This window comes from Saccopteryx bilineata, chromosome 7 (assembly GCF_036850765.1).
Source record: "Saccopteryx bilineata isolate mSacBil1 chromosome 7, mSacBil1_pri_phased_curated, whole genome shotgun sequence".
In the NCBI taxonomy this organism is placed as follows: Eukaryota; Metazoa; Chordata; class Mammalia; order Chiroptera; family Emballonuridae; genus Saccopteryx; species Saccopteryx bilineata.
Genome location: NC_089496.1, coordinates 44,648,708 through 44,672,350, shown reverse-complemented (window position 1 = coordinate 44,672,350; position 23,643 = coordinate 44,648,708). Strand labels below are relative to the sequence as shown.

Below are 23,643 nucleotides of genomic sequence, written 5' to 3'. Positions count from 1 at the left end.
CTCCATCGAATGAGATGCTATTGGAAGGATCTGATTTTTCTCCGGAAAAACAAAACAAAACAAAACAGAGTCTGTCTCTGAAAGAAAGACAAAATGAAAAGTGCCTATCTGGTTATCCGGGACGGACCAGCTTTAGATTTTCAGGCCAATTTCTCCCAGCTGCTCACCCACCCACCCTCCGCGGCTCCTTAACGGGCTTCTTAAAAGCCAGGGACTCGGGCGCCGACACGGTGAGTAGATGGAGAAGGGGTTCAGCTGGTGAGGAAATGGGTCTGTTGGCCTCATCCATTTTAGGCCGGGTCCGGCATTAAAGAGGATGCTTCTTTGGTTCTCTTCCCTAGCCGGCCTCGAACCCTGGAGCAGTCTAGGCCAGACTAGGCTGGGCCCGAGGTCAGTGCTGGGCCGCGGGCGCCCGGCTGCCTGAGGCCTAGGCCAGGAGTAAGGGACGCACAGGGCACAGCCTGGGCGTCCGAGAGGACCTGAGGCTGGAGGGCCCCGAATTCCCAGCAGGACTCAAAGTTGGGGGGTTGGGGGACCGAAGCGCCAATTCCCTCCCTCCGCCAGGGACCGGACAGCAGCATCCATCACCTCCCGCGCGCTTCCTGATCCGGGTCCGCGCGCGCGGCGCGCCCATTGGCGAGGGCGGGTCACGTGCGGTACGGGGCGGGGAGCGCGCGGGCGCGGGCGCGGGCGCGGGCGGGGGAGGAGCGGCGCGAACTTTGGTGGCATTGGCGGCGGCGGGAGGGGGAGGGGTGGGCGCTTGACAGCGGGGGAGGGGAAGGGAGAGGAGGAAAGGGGGGATGGGAAGCGAGGCAGGAGGGGGAGGGGCCTCGGCGAGCCCAGAAAAACGACAACGCGAGAAAAATTAGTATTTTTGCACTTCACAAATTAATGACCATGAGCTCGTTTTTGATAAACTCCAACTACATCGAGCCCAAGTTCCCTCCCTTCGAGGAGTACGCGCAGCACAGCGGCCCGGGCGGCGGAGACGGCGGCCCGGGCGGGGGTTCCAGCTACCAGCAGCCCCCAGCGCCCTCGGCCCAGCACCTGCCGCCGCAGCAGCCCCAGCTCCCCCACGCGGGCGGCGGCCGCGAGCCCCCTGCCTCCTACTACGCGCCGCGGGCCGCCCGCGAGCCCTCGTACCCCGCGGCCGCCCTCTACCCCGCGCACGGTGCGGCCGACGCCGCCTACCCTTATGGCTACCGCGGCGGCGCCAGCCCCGGGCGGCCACCGCAGCCCGAGCAGCCCCCGGCGCACGCCAAGGGCCCCGCGCACGGCCTGCACGCGAGCCACGTCCTGCCGCCGCCTCCCCCGCAGCATCGCGCAGCGCCCCCGGCGCCCCCGCGGCGCTGCGAGGCGGCTCCCGCCACCCCGGGCGTCCCGACAGGGGGCAGCGCTCCCGCGTGCCCGCTGCTCCTGGCCGACAAGAGCCCGCCGGGCCTGAAGGGCAAGGAGCCCGTGGTGTACCCCTGGATGAAGAAGATCCATGTCAGCGCCGGTACGTGGCGCCGCTGGGGAGGCGCAGAAGGGTGGGCCGGGGCCCGGCCCGGGTTTGAGGGTCCGGGCGGGGGTCAGGAGGAGAGAATGAGGGGAAGGGGGCCTCGGGAGGGGAGCCCCCATCTGGCCCAAGCTACAGTGGGATGTGGGTGTGTGCGCGCCAGCCAGCCGCCTGATCCCGATGTGAGAACCCTTTTGTACCCGGGGTCCCTTTATCGGGAGATTTACGAGACGCCAAACTGTTAGGGCAGTAATTATAGCCCCCATAAATTTAATTGCCCTGGCAGAGGCTTCAGGCCATGTGTCTTTGAAGCTTTTCTTCAGCCCCAAGGCCCAGCACCATTCTTTATGGCTCTCGGGTGTTTCCCGTTGTCAATAGCCTGTGAAACATTTTCTTTGCCGTTTTATGTATCTTGCGTGAACTTGGTGTCAGGTTATTATATAATGATGATGTCCAATTGCTCTTCCCCACCCCACCTTATCTCTCCTCCTCCTTTCCCTTTCTTTCCACTCCCTCCTCCTTGGCTTTCTCCTTGGGGTTGTGGGTTTTCAGTCAACCCCAGTTATAACGGAGGGGAGCCCAAGCGCTCTCGAACCGCCTACACCCGGCAGCAGGTCTTGGAGCTGGAGAAGGAGTTCCACTTCAACCGCTACCTGACCCGGCGCCGCCGCATCGAGATCGCCCACACGCTCTGCTTGTCTGAGCGCCAGGTCAAGATCTGGTTTCAGAACCGGAGGATGAAGTGGAAGAAAGATCACAAACTGCCCAACACTAAGATGCGATCCTCCAACTCGGCCTCGGCCTCAGCAGGCCCGCCAGGGAAAGCACAGACTCAGAGCCCGCACCCGCACCCCCACCTGCACCCCCACCAGGGTGCCTCCACACCCATTCCCTCCTCCATATAATCCTCTAGGGATCCAGTTTCTTCCCCTCACCTGCTTTTCTCCTGTCTTCTGCCCCTTTCCCCATCCACTCCTCCCTGTCTGAACCATAAGAGACCCCAGAACAGAACCCAACTTGATGAAAAGTACAATAAAAGAAAAGAAAAGATGACATTATCCTGGTAAGAGTGTGTGCTGGTTGCCACCCAAGAGAGGACAATGACCAGGATGCTGGTTGGTGGAACAACCAGCCGGCCTAAAGAAGGCGACCAGGTCTGGGTACCTGAGAAGGCCACTTGGCATCAAATGCTGTTGAGATTGCTGAAGTCCTCTGGATAGCTCGTGCTGACTGGGGACATGTATATATACATTTGTTGCAAACAGAGGAAAACAGACCCTTTCCCGCCTTCCTTACCTCCGCTCCTTATTAAGGCTGCTCATACAGTTTGTCTTGAACTGAATAAATGAGTAGACATTGTGGACCTCACAAGATTATTTAATTTCCAAATGTATAGACCTTGATGGTAGATGTGACATGATAGTTTTCCTTCCTTCATTTATTTAAAATATTGTTGTAGAGATGTTGTTGTCATATTCTGAGGCACAATCTTGGGGGAGAGGGGAGTGCATTTAGACTCATGTGCAACTGTACAAATTGCGATGTGGCTATATAGAAAGCCATGTGCTAAGAATAAACTGTTTAAAAAAACATTAAAGTTCTAAAACACATTTGTGTGTTTCCTACTTTTAATTAAAAAAAGAAAGAAAGAAAGATAAGCTTTGGATTGAGATGTTTGACCTTGCATGTGAAAATCTTGTAGATGGCTTGAGTTGTGTTCACTTGGATTCTGACTGCTCATGTAATTTGTGTGTGTTCAATTTGAAATGAACTCTTGTCAAGTTTGACCTACTGTGGGAAAAGTTCCAAAGAGCATGAAGGCTCTTGAGCTCTGAGAGGGCTCCTCTTCTTCCCAAACTTGGCCAGGCTTTCAGGCTTCAAGTCTTCAAGTCTCTGTAAGGCAGAGAAACGTGTCCTTCCCTGCAATGAAAGGTGAAACCGCGCAGTGCTGCGGGCCCAGGAGTTTCTGCAGCTGCTCTACCCGCTGAACTCTGAGCACACTTGGAAAGAAGTGGTCCCTCTGGTATTTATTGCACCTTCACACTTAATCTGCCTGTTTCCCTGGAGATAAAAAATAGTTTATGCTTTTTGGTTCTTTGCTGCTTTTAAGGTTCTCTTCACTAACTACAGCTTGGGAAGTGTCTGCCTTCTTCTTCTTCTTCTTCTTCTTCTTCTTCTTCTTCTTCTTCTTCTTCTTCTTCGTCCTTCCTCTTCCTCTTCTTCTTTGAAGCAAGGTCTTTCAAAATAAGCCAAAATTTCCCAGTACATCCTCAAAAGAAACTTTTGAGGAAAAGAACATTTAATAACACCCCTAACTGCACCCCAAGCAAGGTAGACCAGGGAGAGTGTTCAGTATCAGAAGAAAGCCACTCTGAACTAGGGTCACTGTCCTCAAATGCACCCAGTTTTCTGCCCAACCTAGAGATCTGTATTCAAAAGGTCGAAAATAAAATCCACCTCTCAATCTCCATAATCCTAGTATTTGTTTACGATTTACAAATGGTCAAGAGCATTTAGACTTGGTTGTCACTGAAGGGACAGCAGAACACACTAGTCCTAGAATATTAAAATTGTCACTTGGCCTTCAATGAGGGCAATTTTTAGTTCATGTAATAATTTTAGCAGAGATGGGAGGGGGCGCTCACCTACCTTGGCAGTAGCAGGAGATTTAAACACATTTTTCCATCAGTGGGACCCATTAGCCCATGATCAGTACTGTTCCTGCTTCTGCCTGTAGTGTGTATGATACAGGCTAGGGAACAGCTATCCTCTGCCTGTAGTGTGTATGATACAGGCTAGGGAACAGCTATCCACCTATGAACAAACCAGACCTGAGAGGGAAGCGATGGACGCCAGTCTTGGAGGGGCGTCGACCTCTCCCCAGGAAAAGTCAGGGACAGACAAGTACCTGCCTTCCCAAGCCAGGACGAACGTGACATAAAGTGCATTTTATAAGGTGTGAAGGAGTGCCAGGGATTTCTGGAGTCACTGCCACTGCTGCTGAAACCTATTAACCCTTCCTCTGCTCCACGCACTAGTAAAACAAAATGAAATCACGCTGAAAATAGCAATTTTCCCAGGAATCATTAATCACCTCATACAATAAATACTTCTTTGTAATTCAACAGCAATTCTGAAAGGCATTCTCTGGGAAAACTCTGTGGAGAAGCAAGGGATCTTCTTGCAAATAATGTGGTCTCGGGCAAAGGCGCAGCATCTTGGCTGTCTGTTCAAAAAATGCCTAGACTCTTGGTGGAAACTGAGTGTCGAGCTGCAAAACCTCACATGGCAGATTGTCATCATTTAAGGTAAATTCTTCTATTTCTCCTTTGTGTAAAGGAGGGGGCTGGGGACTTTAATTAGCTGCACACTGGAGGCAGTTTATGGGCTAAACGAGGTAACTTTCTCTCACTTACTCTTATAGATTACCCAAAAAAGGAAAAGAGAGGATGGAGAGTTTAATATATATATATTTTTCCAGGATAAAATGGTATTTTTACCCAAACTGTCTTGATTATTAAGGCGTTGGTAAGTTTTACCAAGTAAAAATTGTCCAAATGATCCAGATGATTGTGTCATTTCTCTAGTGTTTTTGCCTGTTTCAGATTTGGTCTTTTAAAGGAGCTTGTTGTAACAGCCCAGAAAATCCCACTTTGTGCTTCAAAATCATGCATTGTCTGCCCTTTGCTAGGGCAACCATAGGAGTTCACCCAGAGGACAAATTTTCTATCTCATTAATTGTTTTTTTTAAAGCAAACCCTGCTGGCCCCTCAAACCCTTGACCTTTAAAGACAGTATTTTGTGTAAGCTCTATAATTCTCCTATCAAAATGACCCTTACACATGCTCTCCTCTTCTTTCTCTTTCTCTTCTTCCCTCTAACACACACTCGTCTCCTTTAGTCACATAGCCAAGCTGTGCATGACCCAGAGATAAAAGTTTTGTCAACATCTGAAATCAACCTAAATAGGATAGGAGACACTTTAATGGTCACAGTTTGAATTAAGTACTTAACAGTCTCCCCCTGAAGAAAAATGGCACATTGCAGGCTCTCTTTCCTAGTTTTGCTGAAATCTACGATATGCCCGGTGTTTTATTACAGCAGGAATTCAACTGTGACAGGCATAGTAGAGTACTTAATACCCAGGATGGAGCTCATGGGAAGATTACCTAGATGAATGGGGAGTGGGCCCTCTACACAGCATCTCTGACTTTACACTCAGCTGGCCCAGGGTGGCCACATCCTCCCCACTTCTTAGTCTCCTCCCCATGGGGTGGGTATCACCGTGTCTCCTCTGTACCCCTGCTCCCCTCAGCTTCCACAATGTGCAGTTCTTCTCACCCACCACCGCCTCTCCTCCAGCGGTTTCACATGGAAACAGATCAACCACTCTTTAGAATAGAAAGAAAGAAAAGACCCAAAGAATCTATGTAGCAAACAGAAACCCGGGGCTTCCCATCTGAATGAGTAGGTTCTGTGCAGGCAATAGGCTGATCTTTACACTCTCTTGGTTTCTGCCTCCCTAGTCAAGATACTGCATTGGAGAACACAGGCTTACCCCTCCCAACAGCTGCTCCTCCAACAGCTGCCCTTCTCTACATTATATATGGACCCAAAACTAACTCTGCATCTCCTCTCAAAGAGTGTGGGCTGGGAAGAATGGGAGGAGAAAGAGACTGTGTCCTAACTCTTTGATAGCCTCAAGGAGGCTGTGGGGCTGTTGTGAAAGAACTCATATGAAATCTGTCTTGTAATTCTGTCAGGTCTTATTCTCAAGGCACCGAGTGCCTGGAGTAACTCCTACCCCTTTCAGGCAAGCCCCAGTCTCTTTGGAATTGATTCCTGGGGCTAAAGGAGGTCTCTGGTTGCAAGAATATCCCAAGAAAAAGGGAGTTTTCCTTTTGCTTGGAGGCCATTTTGCTTCCATCTCAGTTAACCGATGAGGAAACTAAGACAGTTGAATGCTCCCCTCTCTACCCCCCCCCCGTGTTCTTTATGTTAATGAGTGGCAGATTTGATCTCACCTTGGCTAGGTGCAAGTGTACAGGCATCTTTCCTTGGCAGAACGTTATTCTGCCTGGAATGGACCAATGAGTCTGGGTTCACACTTGACGTGGAAGGCCACAGGTGTGCTCCGCCAGGTTAGAAGGGTGGGTTCTTGCCTGATGAGCCATCAAAATTCCTAGGGAGATTATGTAACCAAACCTCCTCAGCCAGGGTGCTGAGATAGGTAGGCTGACCTCTGAGTTCAGGAAAGAATTGGCAGCAAGGTGCCTGGGAAAATAGTGGACACCCCACTGTTCGTAATTCTCACAGTTTCAAATTGACTAATTCTGCTTGCTTGCCCTGGGATTTCTATGGCATTCACTTGCCCCAGCTCTGGGCAAGGGCGTCTGTGATCCGGAGGCCTGGAAACTTTAAAAAAAAAAGCCAACCAAAGATCCTGGTTGCAGCAGATAAAGGTGTAGCGCCTGTTCGAGGGAGATATTGAAATTGTAATCTTTGGGGTCACGTGACTCATTAAATAATTAATGCCGATCGTCAAGAATGGATGGGAGTCGTCAGGGCCTCACTAGGAATGAATCTCTCAGAAGTGAGACCCCCCAACTTCCTATTTGATTTTTTTAAAACACACACCTCAGATTTATTTCCAAAGGCTTTTAACTCCTTCAGGAGGGCTGGTGAGAGCAGCGGAAGGACCCGAGCTGGCGGGCCCACACAGGGTCTTGGGGCTCTTCTCGAAGGGTTTCTGCGAGTCCCGGAGCGCGCTGCGTCCAGGGAAATGTGAGTTGGAGCTCGGGTTTTCTGCGGTCATATCCTGGCTTTGGTGATGAAGTGGGACGGATGCGCAGACAGTTGGTAATGTTCTGATTCACACTGGGGAAGGCTGCAGAGATACCACAGGACAGGCGCGCGGCTTTGTTCAATTTTCCCGGTGTTCATAAATCACCCGCGCCAGGCGAGCGAGGGAGCAAGCGAGCGCCAAAACCGCCGAGAGAGGCCACAGCGGCGGCGGCGGCCATTGCAGAGGGAGAGACCTGGGCAACATCTCTTTGTGACTCATTAGTCTGAACGATTTATAGGGAACAACAGCCACGAATATTTGACTTGGGGATAGGAAATAGCAACAATAATAATAACCATAATAATTACAATACTCTTAAGCACCGAGTGGGGGTGGCCTGGCGGATGGTGGCATAGCGGATCTTTCTGGGGTGAAGTTGAGTGGCTCTGTGCAGAGTAGCTAAGCCCCACCTTGCTCAGGATCACGCCAGGAGCCCCAAGGCCAGGGCACTCCCTTTGGGGACACAGACGGCGAGTTTGAAGAAGAGAAAGGGGCCAAGCATGGATTTTGAGTCCCAAGTGCCTGCTGGCGGGTGGGGGCTGCAGGTGGTGGCGGCGGAGGACAGCTAGCTGCTGGCTTGTGGCCACTTGTTCAGTGTGCTAAGGGGCTCTGCAGCCTGAGGGTCAGGGCAACTGTTAGCTGTTTGGTAGCCGTGCCTGGCGCTATCAGCAGGATTGCATGGATGCGGGACAGCTGTGGACGGCTGGTTTGGGGCAGGCCAGAGTGTCGGGAGGCTATGCGGGTGTGGGTGAAAAGGTAGTGGGGCAGAGACAGGGCTGTGGACACAACCCACCTGGCAGAGTCCCAGCCCAGAGGAGAACTTTTCCAAGCCCTAGTCCATTGCTGGGATGATTCTTGCCCCTTCCCCAGAGTCTTTCTCCATTCCTCCAAGTTGGCTGACCGTTTGCTAGTTAGAGAGCAAGAGAGTGTTGCAGAGATCTTGAGGAAGGAGGTGGTAGCAGAATTAGGGCATCTAGTGGCTTGCCCCCACTGTGCGAGGTGAGGCTGGGTAGGTTCCCTAGGTTGGGTATTGTCTGATGCTCACTTCCTTCCCAGTTTCCCCCTATTTCCAGCAATCATAGCTGGCCTGCTCCGAGGGACTGGGCAATGCGGTCGTCCTGCCAGCCCACTGGGGTGGAGAAGTGACTCACCCAGGGCTTGAATGAACCAGAAGACAAAACCTCTCAAGGCTGCCCCTGGCTCAGGGGCTGAGCACGGGTTTGATTTCGCGCCAAACAGAAATGAACACTATTAGTGAGGTTTCAGGAGAGTCTGTGATTGAATGCTCCTAGACAAGGCTTCCCTTTGTTAGCAAAAGAAAATAAAGCGTGCATTCACATTCCCCAAGCTGAGGTGCGTGAGGCTCTCTCCGAGCAGGGCGCGGAGCAGGCACCACCAGCAAAGCCCCTTCCACCTTTCTGTCTTGCTCCGCCTCGTCCATTTTCTTCCCCCTTCCCCCTTTCCCACCCCCCTATATAAAGAAAGAAAAAGAAGAGTGTGGGTGCGGAGATGGAGTATGTATTTATTTTACAAAAATAAATCACCATCTTCAGGCCATTTGTAGACTGGAACCTTTCGAGCAATGAGTGCACCGCATGGACGAATGCCCTGGCGACTCCTCCGTGTCCGCGTCACCCCGGGGGCCACCCTGGCGCCGGGACTGGCCGCGCTTCCAACTCTGGGTCTCCGACTCCCTTCCTTCTCAGCCACCGTTCACCCTCTGCTGTTTATTTGTCCGCAGAGTGCCCGGACACCGGAAAAGGCGATTCCCTGAGCGCCCGGAGTTGGAGACAATTTGGGGTTCAGGCTTAACCAGCTTTCGAGGTAAGCGCTGCGTCCATACTCGTCACTGCTTGGGGCTTTGCACCCAGCCTTTGGCAGGAGTTTGCTCTCCCAGTAGCTGCAGCCCTTGGAAAGAGGTTCTGGTCAATATTTAACTTCGGAGGAGTTTTGCAGCTGGTTTCTTTTCAGCTACACGCTAGCGAATGCGGGGCTTCAGGCAGACAAAGAGTCAGCCCGCAAAGCCGGCGTGGTGTAGGAGGGGTGGTTGCAGAGACCAAAGATGTGTGTGCTTGGGGGCAGGGGTGTCAGAACGGTGTATTTGTTTCTTCCGGCAAGTTTCAAACAAACCACTACAAGGAACTGCAGGGCAAAAGCTAGTAGAGGCCATGGGCTCGGCGGCCGCTGCGTGGGCCGTTCTCCTTGTCCACTGTTGGCGGCGCCTGCGGAGACTATGAATTCGGAAATTATGGTCAGTCCAACTCTGCGTGGGGGAAACTGGTCTGGCCGCCTCGCAGTCTCTCCTGTCCTTTCGCTTCTCCGTGGCGTGAGGAGAGTTGCTGTTATTTCCAGCATGTAGACCGTCGCGGAAGCAGGGCTTCTCGGTGCCTCTTGCCGAGCTGATCCTCTGTTCTTCCTACAGGAAAAGCACGCGTTTTTTATGTCTCAGCAGTTTCTTTTCCTATTTGGAACAAGGGAAAACTCTTTAAAATTCTTTTCCAGTTCTGGCTTAATTTGTTCTATTAGTTTGGGATGCAGGGAGGTAATTACTGTGGTTTATTACCTTGTAAAAGATCCATAAATTTTGTGCCTATTTGGGGGAGGGGCTGCTGGAATAGTTTTCTGAAGCTTGGTATGAAGGAATGGGTTTGCTTTGTTCTTTGAGGATTTACTTCTTTTACAAAGTTTTCTGAGATTTTGTTTTCTATTCTGTAGGCCTCAGTCTCCCTTAAAATTTGCTCCCCCCCCAAAAAAAAAATACCAGGTTGCTAATTAATTACAACAGGCTATTCGATGATGCTCCGAAAAGCTGCTATGGTGTTCTGATACCATTCTTATTTTATCAGATAGAAAGTAAACAGAGTAACAGTAAAGTTGATTACTTTTTCAGCTACTGTATGTCGCTTATATCACATATAGATGGAGCATTTTAGGAAATTGCAACTCAGTGTGCACATATGATTGCATCTCTGCACACAACAGAACCATTGCGTGTCTAAAAAGTTGCAGGCATTTGAGACCATGTACAAAAAGTGATATACACATTTGTGTGTGTCCAGAGAACTTGGAGCGCATTTGTAGTGCAGTAGCACACACAAGAAATATCTCATGTTAAATAGTGATCTATAACCTCCATTGAAAAAAAGTGGGCTAAGAGGGCCTAACCTGATGCTGAGTAGAAAACCACTAGAGTTAACTAAGGGAAGAGAAATGTTAAGTGTATTTTTGACAGAGAAATCAGATTGCAGTGTTTGAATACAGATATATCTAATCTGCCAACAGCCTTGCAAATATTGACTAAAGCTCTGTATCCTGAGTCACCTGCTCCTTCTGAGACAACTTTCTGCCTACTTTGGGTCTGGTGGCCTGGATGCAGGGCATGTGTCCCCTGCCCCGGCTGGCCAGGTTGGGGGCTGAGGCAGTGAATGGAGGACTAGTAGCTGGGGTTTCCCAGCTTAGGACTAGATACTTGAGCCTCTCCATTTGTGTCCTCTGGGATGGAAGGTGCAGAGGCCCAGAGCCTTGCTCCAGAAAAGGAGATTTCAGAGTAGCGAAGGAGAACCCTCAGCTGCTGATTCCCTGGTGCCTTGCCCAGATGAAGGTATCTCCTAGAAAAGCCATTTCTCACCTCAAAAGTTAAATTTCTTTGAACTTCCTCCAATCTTGTTCTTTATATCCCACCATATCACCTTATCCCTTATCGTACCCCAAGTCACTGATGTTAATTGTTAAACAGCAGTTGGAGCATTAACTGGCCTGTTAAGCGGCATGAAGGCTCCTGGCTGGAGCTGAGATGCCTCTGGGCCTTGCTGGCGTTAAGGCATTTCTCTGAAGCACTACCAAAGACTTCGCCCATTGATTTATGGCCTTGGGGATTTCAACTTGCTCCACACTGTTCTGAGAGTTCTGAAGGGGCCCCTTCTCATCCTTGAGTTGAAGCCTCTACAGAAACCTTGCTTGGGGGGCCTGGAGTTTGCCGGCACTTGGGCAGTATGTCCAGGCCCTTTCAGGGCTACCTGGAGAGCTCAGTGTAAGATATTTGAGGTGGTGGGGAAGAGGAGTCAGGACAGTGTATTTGTGGCACGAGTCCTTGGGTCAACTGGCGAGAGCTTTTTGGAAACCAGCCTTTGGTCCTTCCTGTCCCCTCTCACCCCCAAACCTGGGAGAAACAGGTTTTTACTTTGGGTTTTTACTTTCCAGCCTGTGGCTTTAAGTCGATATAAAGGTTCTCTCTGATATAGCTGTACAGACAGAATCTTACTGAAATACTGCCACCAGCTTAGGCCAGGGCTCACTTTCAAGGGATGAGGTCTCCTCCTCTTTTATTACCATTCTACTTTGGACACCCCCATGACGAGGCCCCCTTACTGAGGGCCTTGCAATCTCACCAGGCCCCCTCTGTTCCCCTGCAGGGGAGGAGGAAAGGGGAGGGGCAGAATCACGCACAGCCTCCTGCAGCTGGTACAAGTGAGTCCTCATGCTCAGAAAGGCCTAGCTGATGGAAGGAAGGCCTGTTCGCCAGGAACAAAAGAATAAGGCATGAAGATCTCACCACCTCAGAGCATTCCCAAAGTTCAGAAACTAACACTTGAAACGGGGAACTTTTTAGACAGCTCCTGAGAGGGCGAAGTGTTGAAATCATTGGAGAATGTCACCAAGCAGAAGGCAGAAGCGTGTGTGTGTGTGTGTGTGTGTGTGTGTGTGTGTGTGTGTGTGTCAGCCAGGTTCTCCTGAGAAGAGTTGGTCCAGTTCAGTTTCTGCTGGCAGTTGTCTTAGGGGAGGGTGAACAGATCTTTGCACAGAGAGGGTCCCAGATTGTCTCATTAGGTTAATTAAAGGGATGCCAACAAAGGTTGTTACTTTTTTCTCTTCTTGAAGAGACAGACCATTTCCCCTTAAAAAATGTCATTAAGAAGCCTATAATTTTATGTATTGTTCAGCTATATACTCTGAGGGAAAAGGTAAGTGCAAATTTGACCTGGGCACTGTGTCCCTCCAGAATTTGCCAAACTCTCACCCCACCACTCTAGAGCAAGCACCTCTTTCCGAAGGGGATATACTTAACAAAACCAACTGGACTTGGAGGAGGGGTTTTAGCCTTTTGTCAGGTAATTATGGGCCTTTTTGATTTCTACAGTGGCTGTGGTGTATGGCGTGGGTGTTAGCAAACTCCATACAATGGCAGGCCATGAGGGAGTCCACTCACCAGGCCAATCATTACCAGGTTTTCTTCTGGAAACAGGGCCTGTACCTTGCCTTTTGCTGTACTGGCCAGAGGGCCAGAGAAGATTGGAGTGCTCGGGTGTGCTGGGTTTAGCAGGTCTGTGAGTGAAAGACTAAGAAAAGTTGTGTGGACTCTAAGAATAGGGACAGCATTGCTGTTTCCTTATGTTTGGGTTGAGTGCAAAGAAGTATAAGCGGAGATAACTGGCCTTGTGTGGCAAACATTGGGGCTGAACAGATGCCCCCAGCATCCTACTGACTTAGAAAAACTCTTCCCTACTGCTGGTCAAGGCCCCCCATTTCTCCTCCCCAAAGCTAAATGTTCTGCTTGGAAACCTAGTTCCTTCAGTGATTCCCTATTTCAAATAAAAGGATTTAAGTTGACGTATGACCACGTGAGCACATAATACAGCGCATTATTGTGGCATTTGGAACAGAGACCCGGGCGGCTTCGCCTGTGATTACGTTGTCTAGATTCTCTACAGAGAGCGAGCTCCCCCCCACCTCCTCCTTCTCCTTCCCCTTCTCCAGCAAGCGCTCTCCTAGCGGGTTGCAGTTCTCAGCACTCATGGAGCGGTTCTGGGCCAGCTAGCCGATGGGACTCGAGGCCACACCAGGAGGATGGAATTTATTTTAAGGTATTTCCGTCGATTGTTCATATCTAGAGTGAGTTATGGCTGTGAGAGACAAAGGTCAGGCGAGGAGACCCTGCTTCAGGGACAGGACCCTCAGCCCCTCTCTCCCTTTGTTTCTCCTTTAGGACCGAAACCATTTGAAGGATCCCCAGTAGCGCCTCAGACTGAGTTTAATTCTCTGTAAAGAGTTGGGAGTGTAAAGGAAGGGACACTTGGGAGCTAATCGGTGGGCCTGGTGGCGGGCCTCCAGCACTAGGGTGGCTTTGTCCACTCCAGCGGTGCTGAGTCCCCGGAGCTGAGCCCCAGGCAGAGGGAGGGTCCTACAGCGCCTGTGCAGGCTAAGGTGGCTGGTGTGCGCTCTTAGGCGGCACTGCCTAGAGGAGGTGGACACTGAGTGAAGGAGAAAGGGAATCGCTCGCCCCCGTTGCTTGTTTGTTGACCAGGGATGAAGGGCTAGGGCTGACCACCACAGCGAGAGCGGGAGCAGCTGGGAGAAGGAAATCAATGAACGTGCAGATGCGCTGCCATTTTATTGATGATGCTTCAGGCCACTTTGTTCAGGCTGGGTTGCAGGACATGCTTTCTCACATACGGGACAGAAGGAGCTGGACCCCGTGGACTCGCCTTTGTTCCCCCCCCCCCCCCGCACATCCTCCGCCCGGTAGGGGTGGGGAAGGACAGCTCTGATTTAGGAGAGGCTTGGGGTGGAGGCAAGTGTGCTAGATGCCCCCAAACTCTGTTATTCGAATGGTGGGAATACAGAGGAAAGAGGGAGCCTGTGCTGGGTTTGGGCTTCGTAATGAACATGGCCTGGCCACCCCCTGTATGCCCCCAGCTGGCTTGGAGAGTTGGTGGGCTGGCTGGTGCACCCTGGGCTGGAGGGAAGTCTAGAGCACAGTCCACAGGAAGCAGAGGCAGACTTTTCCCCCGTTTGGAGACCCAGAAATTGTGTTGTAGCCAGGATGGAGGCAGAGTTAAACCATGTGCTTCTAAATGACTTGGAAAGCCCCAGCTAATTGGGCTTTGGGGACCCACTACTCCTGGGAAAGATGTAAACTCCTGGCAAAGTCTTCTTGTTGGAGCTCTCTGAGCAGAAGAAAGGGGTGCCTGCTAGGAGTTGGGAAGGAGATTTACCCGTGACTTTTTAAAAAATCTTATTCCTTTTTGTACTTGAAAAAAAAATTAAATGAGGCTTCCCCTACTCAAGTGGGATTTTCTTGCCCGGAACGGAAGGCTGCTCTGCCCTCCCCCCCTGCCAGCCTCGGCACTAACCGTGTTTAACTGAGGCCGTTTCAAGTGCTCTAAAACCCCTTGGAAATAAAATGTAAGCTTTAATTGCTGTTCAATTACTTGTCAGCATTTCATTTGATTTATGACCCAGTTCTGGCGCATTTTTGACCCAGTTAAAGACTCATAAATAATATAGTTTCACTAGAAAGAATGAGAGAGGGAATAGAGGTCTGTTAAAGGCATCTTTTTATTTTCGCGGCAGTACCAGCAAGCAGAATAAATAAGGAAGGGCTCTCGAGCCAAGCCAGTTCTGTATAAAAGCGTGCGCAGTGAGGAGAAACCAACAGTCACATATCTAGAGCACCGGTTGGTTTTTCCGCCAAGGAAAAAGCTAAAGCCACTCTATTATAGCTAAACTGTAGCTCTAAAAAAGAGTCCCTTTTCATTCTCGAAACAGCAGCCTCACCCTCACAGGCAAGTGTATTTCCCCATTAATTTTCCTCCCCGTTCTGGGATTGCCATGCCTCTTCTTTCCAACAGTTACTCCTCACCTTGGTCGCTGGCTGCACAGCGGTGCCCAGCCATGGAGGCCTCTCAGACATGTGCACAAGGAGGCCCCTGAGGACACCAGTGCACCTTCGCTGTTTTCAGTATTCTTCGAATGCTGAGAAAATGTGTTCTTCTGGTCCTCCTAGGCGAGAGAGATTGAAAGCAGAGGACGTGGGGGAATCTGGGGGCCAAGGGGTCTTCTCAGCAAAGCAAACCTCAGTGGTTTTGGTGGAGCCGGGTGAATGGCTGCAGGATTTGCCTAGAAAGGGCACTGCGGCGGCTGCCGGTAGTTTCTGGCCATGGAAAATCACCAGGAAGTATTTTCCTCTTAAAAAACAACAAACAGAAAACCTTGCAGTTATTAGAAATTATTTTTTAATCCCCTCGCCTGCCTTGCTCCAAAAGCCAGCCCTTTGCATTTCAGCAGAGAGGCCCGAATCCAGGCAGGCAGGCTGCGTGCCAAGGCGCCGGACTCCAGCTTGGAGGTCGGAACCGGCTCTGACCGCGGCAGTCCTCGCCCCGAAGTCACCTCTTTGGGGAGGGTGGAGGCCCCGGCCGGAGCTCCTGCCCCAGCCTTCCCCTGGCCCCCAGTCGGCCGGTCCGGCCCCCATGCTTTGCCCCGCGCGCGCGGTCTCTCCGCTGCTGGCGAGGTCTGCGCCCCGGGGCTCTGGCCCCTCTCCTAGGCGCCCTGGGCTGCCTGGGCCCGGGTCATCCCCTTCCCTGGCAGGTTCTCACAGAGAGCTGGCTGGCCCTGCATGCAGCTGGTTTAGTTGAGAAGGCGTGAGAGTCGCGTCAGCAATTTGGAGGAGAAAGTGCGGGTTGATTATTGACCCACGCCTTCTTTCTTCAAATGCCACATCCGACCGACCCGGACGATTTGAAGAGAAAATTCCGCTGAGCGGATTTTTGTCTCTGGCTCTCGCCTCCTACGCGGCCCGGCTCCCCCTTTTAAGTTGTGCTGCCGCAATATGCCATAGGAGCAAGTGTTTGCTGTTTTGTGCTCTGTTTACAGCTTTGGGGCACCGAGTCATAAATCTTACCCAGCCATAAATGACAAAAACCATTGGTATGCATGAGGCCACCCTGGCCAGGAGTGCTTTTTGATTTCTCCCTTTTCCCTTGGCTTTGTTTTTTGCTCTAAGGTGACACTTTGGCTCCCTGACAGTTTAAACATACTACTTATATTTTTAACACCTTCCTTTGAGAAGGACCGGCCGCTGACACCTTGGAATTGCACGAAAGCTCCGTTTCTCTCTTTTTGCCACACACATACCCTTGCAGTTCGCTTCTGAATCTGGGTATTTGAGGGAGGCCATAGGAGGGAGGAAGATGGTCCACCTTAAAGCTGTGGAAATATTACCGGGCACATGCAGGCCTTTCCTCTGCTTAGCGTCCCTGCATACCACTAATTTGGGGGGGTACCCTAAATGTCCGTTACTGGTGTGGTCAGAGCCTCATCAGTGTTTTCCTGTGAGTGACCTGCATGTTTGTACTGTGATCGCCCCCCCCACACACACACACACAGGAGCTGGAGAAGCGGGTTTCCAGGCGCTGTGTGTACCTGAGCCCAGAGCTTCCCATGTTGCCGCCCGACCACCATGCACTTCCCTCAGGCTCCTTCGTTCCTGGCTGCCGGGATTTCAGGGGTTCTTCCCAGAAATAAAACCAAAGGCGCGTGGGGAGGTTTCTCGAGAAAGGAGGCCCTATCTGAACCCCACAAAAATTGGTTTCGAGGTTCTGGAGCTGGGGGTGGCAGGTAAGGTCAACTGCCCAGAGTCTAGGGAACTCTCTTCTGGCTCTTGTTCTCCTTGCCCCTCAGTTGGAAATGTCCGGGGCAGAAGGTTACATGGTTTTGCAAACAGATTTCTAAGAAATAGAGCCGGCAAGAGATCCCCTTTGTGAGAGCCGTTTGTTCTCATTAGCATAATTTTCCTGGACTTTAGTGACGCCCGGGAGCGCAGAGAGGGAGGGCGTGGGGGTTGGGGGGAGGCTGCCCTCCTCCCACCGCCGCGGAGCTCCCCCTCTCGCTCCCGGCCCTCCCCTCGCCTCGGCCCCATCCCCCACGCCGGCCCGCACAGCCCCAGCCGCCTCGGCCTCCCCTCCCGCCCACCCCCAGCACCCCCACCGCACCCCCTACCAGCCCCTGCTCCGCGTGTAATATTCATAAGAAACATACCCAAGTCGGTGCCACCAGCCCAGGCAGAGCCCCGAGCCGTGCTCGCGCTTATCTCCGGCCGCGGCTGCTGCCCTCGGGAAGGGCAGGGGGCGGGGGTTTGGGGGAGGGGTGGGTGGGTGGGGTGGGTGGGAGGGGGGGTCCAGCCGCCCCAGTCCGCCCTGGGCGAGCCTTGCCGGAGCAGCGAGGCGGCCACGCTCCGCGCCGCGGCGTCCGGGCCTCGGGGTCTCCCTCCCGCCCGCCGTCTCGGCCGATGCTGAGGGTCGGTGCCCGTCCCGCTCCGAGGGGACCCGGCCGGGCAGCCGAGCCGGGCCGGGGGCCGGAGCCCGAGCCCGAGCCTGCGCTCCCGGCACTCGTCAGAAGTTAAGGTAAGCAGGGCCACAACCGGCCGCTCTCGGTGCTGAATGGCGGAGTTTACGTCTCGGTGATTTATGGCCGCAGACTTAAATCTCGGTTCAAGAAAAGTTCACAAGCCGGAGCTTCCTTCCCGGCAGTGACTGATACCCTTACACTTCGAGTTCAGGCCGCTTTCCCATCCCCGCCCCCACCTCGTCCCTCTCCCCTAGCCCAGCCGCAACTTTTCCGGGTTGCGAGCGAGGGAGGGGTGGGCGAGGGGACTTGGGGGCTCTTAGCCCGTGCTCCCACTTAAACTTGGGGTGAGAGCAAACTGAGGAAGGGGCGGGAGTGGAAAGAGGGAGCGGTGTCTGAAGGAAGGAGGTTGAATTTGGGCAGATCTTCCAGAGAGACAATAGGGCTTGCTTCCTGCACTCAACTTAGCGTCCTCAACTCTTTCAGCTCTTTGCACCTGGGGGTTATTGTCCAGAAATGGATCTTTTCGGAGGAATCTCCTCCCATCCCAGCCCTTGCTTGGGGGTGCAAAGCAAAGTTTCCAAGCTGGCAAATCTCCAACTTCTTTACTAGGTTGCAAACTTTGGGGGCTGGGCTGGGGTGGGGGCTAAGCTGTGGGCCCCCGAGGTGGTTATCTGCTGACCTCAAACAATAGAAAGCACTTTGGTGGGATCTCAGAGGTGAATTCAGGTTTTAAGTTTATAGGGGTTGTTGTTTGCTGTTTGATTTTTTTTTAAAAAGGTAATTTTATTATTTTACAAGACAATACACAACTTGATGAAAAGACTTAGGTAAACAGCAGGCCGGTGTACCTGGTAATAATGGATTAGCAAGTTACTTGAAATAGTGCATGTTCAAAATCAACTTAATTTTGTTTTATCTAATATTTTGCTGTTCAAGTGTCTGGAGTAATTTTCTTAACCTGACATTTTATTTTACACAGCCTAGTATCTTAAAAATTTACAATGGCAGGCATTAACACTGCCAAATGTAATAGGAACTGTTTTTAGTGATAGGACAGGAAAAAGATATTAAAGTGCTATTCAGTTTTAAATTTTATTTTATCTTTTATTTACTTTTGATATTGGCATCTATAGCTTCCTATTCATTTCCAAAAGAGAAACAATACTCCAGGGCTCAAGATCACACACAATAACTCTGGGTAAGGCATGTTGTAATTTTTAATTGAGGTTCTGGAAAATTAATTGTGCCTGTTTTCCAGATGTTAGTCAGATTGTTGGCTTAATAATGAAATCCAAAGGAGTCCATTACTAAAGACAAAATTACAGTATAATCATCCTCTGGTAGGTGCTTATTACATTATTGTTTCTAGTTAACAAAATATCTGCTATTTCTGGAAAACTTGAATAACTCCAGGACTTGAATACACACAGTTGGGGTGTGAAGTGTAAACCCTTTTATTAATAAATTTGTCATTGTAATTTTCTTAAATGGTCAGAGACTAACATTCTGAGTGTGTCACAGTGGGTGAACATATAAACTCACATGGAACTTTTCTGAGCAGAACCAGAGATTGACCATGCAAAAGCTGGGGGGGGGGGGAATGAAACAGATTTCACTTCTGCAAACTGCTTTCTAAATTTAAAAAAAAAAGAGAGAGAGATGAGAAGCCTTTCAATTGGTTTTTAGATTTCCAGGGTTGCCCTTTACTTGGTGTTTCTGAAGCAGGTAAATAGGCCAAGTAACAAATATCAACAACAACAGCACAAAAAGATCAGGGAACTCTGGCAGGATTTTATGGCTTGTGCTTCCATCCCTCGTCCAGGGAGCCAAATGACCCCCATACATCAAATTACATAGCAGTTTCTAAGACAGAACCTATTATCGTTAAGTTGGAAGGAGAGTTCAAGCCGTGGTCATGGAGATGAACGCTGGTTTTTCAGGTTCCTGGTGGGTTGTTTTTTTCTCTAATCCATCATGTTTTAACAGGTAGAATTTGATAGTTGCCCTGAATAACAGCACCTCAGAAAGTCCAAGGCAGGAGGGTCTGGGGACCTTTTGTAACAGCAGAGAAGAGGTGGGAGGGGCTTGCTGGCACATGCCTGAGAAATAGGGAAAGGAGAGGAGTAAAAGGCTGTTCAGAATTTGAGTTTGACTGGCTGGAGTGGGTGGTGGTGGTGGTGCCTCTGCATACAGGATGTTCCATCTGAAGTTTTCTCTCTCCTCTCTCAGCGACAAGGGGCATATTTGGAGGTGGGTCTGCACGAGGGTAGACGAACTGCCTAACAATCTCAGCTTCTGAAATCCTGTAGGGTCGAATAGGGCAATTGCCTGAATTTTTTGTGTGCATACCTATCTTTGGTCCTGGGTCGTCCGAGAAGGGGCTGGATGGGACATCACCCTGTGTCAGGGTTCTTTTTGGCAAATATAAGTCCTAAAGCAAAGATTGGAGGGAAAAGAAATTGGCGACTCAAGCTCCCCTTTGCCTCCTTGCATCTTCCCCAAAATCCCTGGAGGGAAGGAGTCGCGGGGCTTGCTAGATGAGGCCAAGGAGCAGAGAGGAAGGAACACCCCGAGTTGCTTCTTCCCCGGAAAAGAAGGATCCCAATCTGTTCCTTTCTAGCCCATCAGGCTTTTTTTCTTCGTATGGACTCGAGCTCCTGAGACTCGGCTTCCAGCCCTTATTCACTCTCCTCCTCTTTCCTCAGAAAACCCCCCAACTCCAGACGCAAGTTAAGCAAATATTTGTAGCCGCCAGTAAATTCCAGCGGCTTTTTATAGCGTGGCTCTCTGCGCCCGGGGCCAAGTCGTGCTGCTAAATATTGCTGACCACTTTTTCTTTTATGGCTTTCATGTCACTTAGCTATTGAGAGTAAGATGGATTTGCGCGGAGCCCTCACCGCGCGGCGATTCTCACCCCCCCCCCCCAGGTCTGCGCGGGGCGGCCATTGGCGGCGGAGCGTCACGTGACCGCGGGGGCGTGCCAATGTGCGCCCTCACGGGTGTCAAGCCCCTGTCAGAGTGTGCGATCAAGATCGTGAAACAACGCGATGCAAAAAGCGACCTACTACGACAGCTCCGCGATCTACGGTGGCTACCCCTACCAGGCAGCCAACGGGTTCCCTTATAATGCCAGCCAGCAGCCGTACCCAGTGGCACTAGGCTCCGATGGCGAGTACCACCGACCAGCCTGTTCACTCCAATCACCCGCCAGCGCTGGGGGCCACCCCAAGGCGCACGAGCTGAGCGAGGCCTGTCTGCACACCCTGAGCGGCCAGCCTAGCCAGCCCCCGGGCCTAGGCGAACCACCCCTGGCTCCTCCACCGTCCCAGGCCGCACCCCCTGCCCCTCAGCAGCCTCAGCCACCACCGCAGCCCCCTGCGCCAGCTCCTGCCGTGCCCCCGCCCCCCTCTTCCGTCTCCCCACCTCAGAATGCCAGCAGCAACCCCACCCCTGCCAGCGCAGCCAAGAGCCCCCTACTCAACTCGCCCACCGTGGCCAAACAAATCTTCCCCTGGATGAAGGAGTCTCGGCAGAACACAAAACAGAAAACCAGCGGCTCCAGCTCAGGTAATGGGGTGCCTTCTGGAGAAGGGTCCCCAGGCCACCTCCAGGCACAGCCAGCACGGCCTGGAGAGTTGGAACTTTTCCAAGGACTCACTGCTCCTCCTCTCTCCACCCTACACAGGTTTCCAGTCTTTGCAGCTAGGGAGGTGACAGACTCTGTGTACAGGAAATCCCAGTGAGAGACCTAATAGAAGTCTCTCTGGACTGCTCCATGAGCAAGTGGGGCCTAGTGAGTTCGGAATCTCTTCTTGTTCCTGTTCCACTCTTGGAGTTAGGGACTTTGTGCGAAACACACCTGAGCTCCACTCTTTTTCCAGCACAACACCTGATTTTTTATGAAATAGTGACTCCCGCCCCACATGGAAATGTGGCAGAATAAAAGCAGGCCTAATCACCCTTCAGTTCAGAATCAAAGCTTTGCTTATAATCAGAGCCTTTTAAAATTTTTTGCTCCAGCAGATGGAGTGGCTGCCTAACCTCTGGGAAGGCCCTATTCAGACTTTATACAATGAAGGCAGCCAGAGATCTCCTGGGGGAGAGGATTCAGACTTGTCATCCTAATAGGAACCACATGGGCTTCCTGGAACCCGACTCCAGCAGATGATAGGCCCTGCGTCTTGGGTCTTCACAGTATCTTGGTTACCTTTGCCCCTGCCTTCTCCTGTTGCCAGTGCTGTGTCCTGAGAATCTGGGACCTGAGCCAGGATTTGAGGGGCCAGGGAGGACAGGAGGCCACAAGATTAGTGGGCAAAGCTAGGGCAGGCTGGTTGATGACATGGAGAACCCTAATTAATAGGACGCAGTTTCAGGGGCCTGGGCCTCCCCATAGGAAATGGATACAGCTGGCGGAATCTCTCCCTTTGGGCAGAGCAGGCTTCCAGATTGTGGCTTCTACACCACCCATCTCCATTGGGGAGATTAAATAAGTGGCCTGTTGAGACAAGTGTCCAATCCTTCAGACAGTAAATGAAGGAAAGGTTTACTGAGCATATACTAGGTGGCTCACATTCTAGCTATTGTGAAGGGAATGAAGAAGATGAGACTTGCCCACAAGGAGCTTGTAGTCTGATAGGCCTGCAGGATCATTAAGAGTCAGAATGTGAGCTGCTTCTGGAAGGAAATGCAGAGGAGGAAGGCAAACTGAGGGTTCTGCTTCTCTGTTCTTTACCCCCTTGGAGAAGCCTATGATTTGCAATTTGGCTGAATAAGCTGCCAGCACTGTTTCCCCACCAGGTCGGAGGACAGCACCTAGTTCTCCCTCCCCCTTTCTGGACCCTGACAAGTGGAGGGCTTTTGGGGGCCTGGTGCAAGGAGGGGCCTTGTTGGGTCAGGGACTGGGTGGGGTTGCAGAGCAGCCCCTGACTCCACTCTCCCTCTCTCTTCTGTCCTGGCAGGGGAGAGCTGCGCAGGCGACAAGAGTCCGCCTGGCCAGGCATCCTCCAAGCGGGCGCGCACGGCCTACACGAGCGCGCAGCTGGTGGAGCTGGAGAAGGAATTCCACTTTAACCGCTACCTGTGTCGGCCACGCCGGGTGGAGATGGCCAACCTGCTGAATCTCACCGAGCGCCAGATCAAGATCTGGTTCCAGAACCGCCGCATGAAGTACAAGAAGGATCAGAAGGGCAAGGGCATGCTGACGTCATCGGGGGGCCAGTCCCCAAGTCGCAGCCCCGTGCCTCCCGGTGCAGGCGGCTATCTGAACTCTATGCATTCGCTAGTCAACAGTGTCCCCTACGAGTCCCAGTCGCCCCCACCTTTCTCCAAGCCTCCCCAGGGTGCCTACGGGCTGCCCCCTGCTTCCTACCCTGCACCCCTGCCCAGCTGCGCGCCCCCGCCGCCCCCACAGAAGCGCTACACGGCGGTGGCGAGCACAGGGGGCACACCCGACTATGACCCGCATGCGCACGGCCTGCAGGGCAACGGCAGCTATGGGACCCCACACTTACAGGGAAGCCCCGTCTTCGTGGGGGGCAGCTATGTGGAGCCCATGAGCAACTCTGGGCCTGCCCTCTTTGGCCTAACTCACCTCCCCCACACCGCCTCGGCCGCCATGGACTACGGGGGTGCTGGGCCACTGGGCAGCGGCCACCACCACGGGCCCGGGCCGGGGGAGCCGCACCCCACCTACACGGACCTTACCGCCCACCATCCTTCTCAGGGAAGAATTCAGGAAGCCCCCAAGCTCACCCACCTGTGATGGTGGGCTCGGGGCTGTGCGCCAGGAGAGTCCGCCCCTCCCCCACCTTTCTTCTCCGTTGGCTTTTTTGTTTTAAGGTTCTCCCTGCCCCTCCCTTCCCTCTCTCCTCCGCCCATCCCCTCCCCCCGTTTTGTTTTCTTTGGTAACGCGTTTTTATAGTTTATGTGACGTAGCAATCTCGGTTGCTGGAACGGCTGTCAGTATCAGTAGCGATATTTATCTCCTGCCCCTGCTCGGCCGCTGGCCCTGCGCCCTTTCCCTTCTCTACTCTTTGATCAGAAACAGGGTATATGAACAAATTTTCTAGCCGAGTTCTTCAATGTGAATTTGTTCGTACATTATGGCTCCCGAGGGGAAGCGATTACTTTTTTAAAAATTAATTTTAGGTGTTTTTTTTTTATTGCACTTCTTGTAAAG

The 23,643-nt window shown here is 52.0% G+C and overlaps 2 protein-coding genes across 7 annotated transcripts in view; both read left to right on the top strand.

Moving 5' to 3' along the window:
• HOXA3 (homeobox A3) overlaps positions 1-23,340 on the top strand; it is a 44,247-nt gene extending 20,907 nt beyond the window's left edge. The window contains exons 1-5 of one of the 6 annotated variants that reach the window (XM_066239273.1): positions 3,388-3,521; positions 4,627-4,806; positions 9,085-9,594; positions 20,393-21,032; positions 22,424-23,340. In XM_066239273.1, coding sequence (XP_066095370.1) covers positions 20,513-21,032; positions 22,424-23,226 — 1,323 coding nt within the window. In that variant the 5' untranslated portion in view covers positions 3,388-3,521; positions 4,627-4,806; positions 9,085-9,594; positions 20,393-20,512 and the 3' untranslated portion in view covers positions 23,227-23,340. Of the gene's footprint in view, positions 1-3,387; positions 3,522-4,626; positions 4,807-9,084; positions 9,595-13,123; positions 13,205-16,632; positions 16,737-17,294; positions 17,522-20,392; positions 21,033-22,423 lie in introns of those variants that run through there. The other 5 variants (XM_066239274.1, XM_066239272.1, XM_066239276.1 and 2 more) reach the window with 5 other exon arrangements.
• HOXA4 (homeobox A4) lies at positions 825-3,040 on the top strand. The gene is made up of 2 exons (XM_066239279.1): positions 825-1,498; positions 2,051-3,040. The coding sequence occupies exons 1-2, from the start codon at positions 892-894 to the stop codon at positions 2,401-2,403; spliced, it is 960 nt and encodes a 319-aa protein (XP_066095376.1). The 5' UTR covers positions 825-891; the 3' UTR covers positions 2,404-3,040.
• Positions 23,341-23,643: the final 303 nt, after the last annotated feature.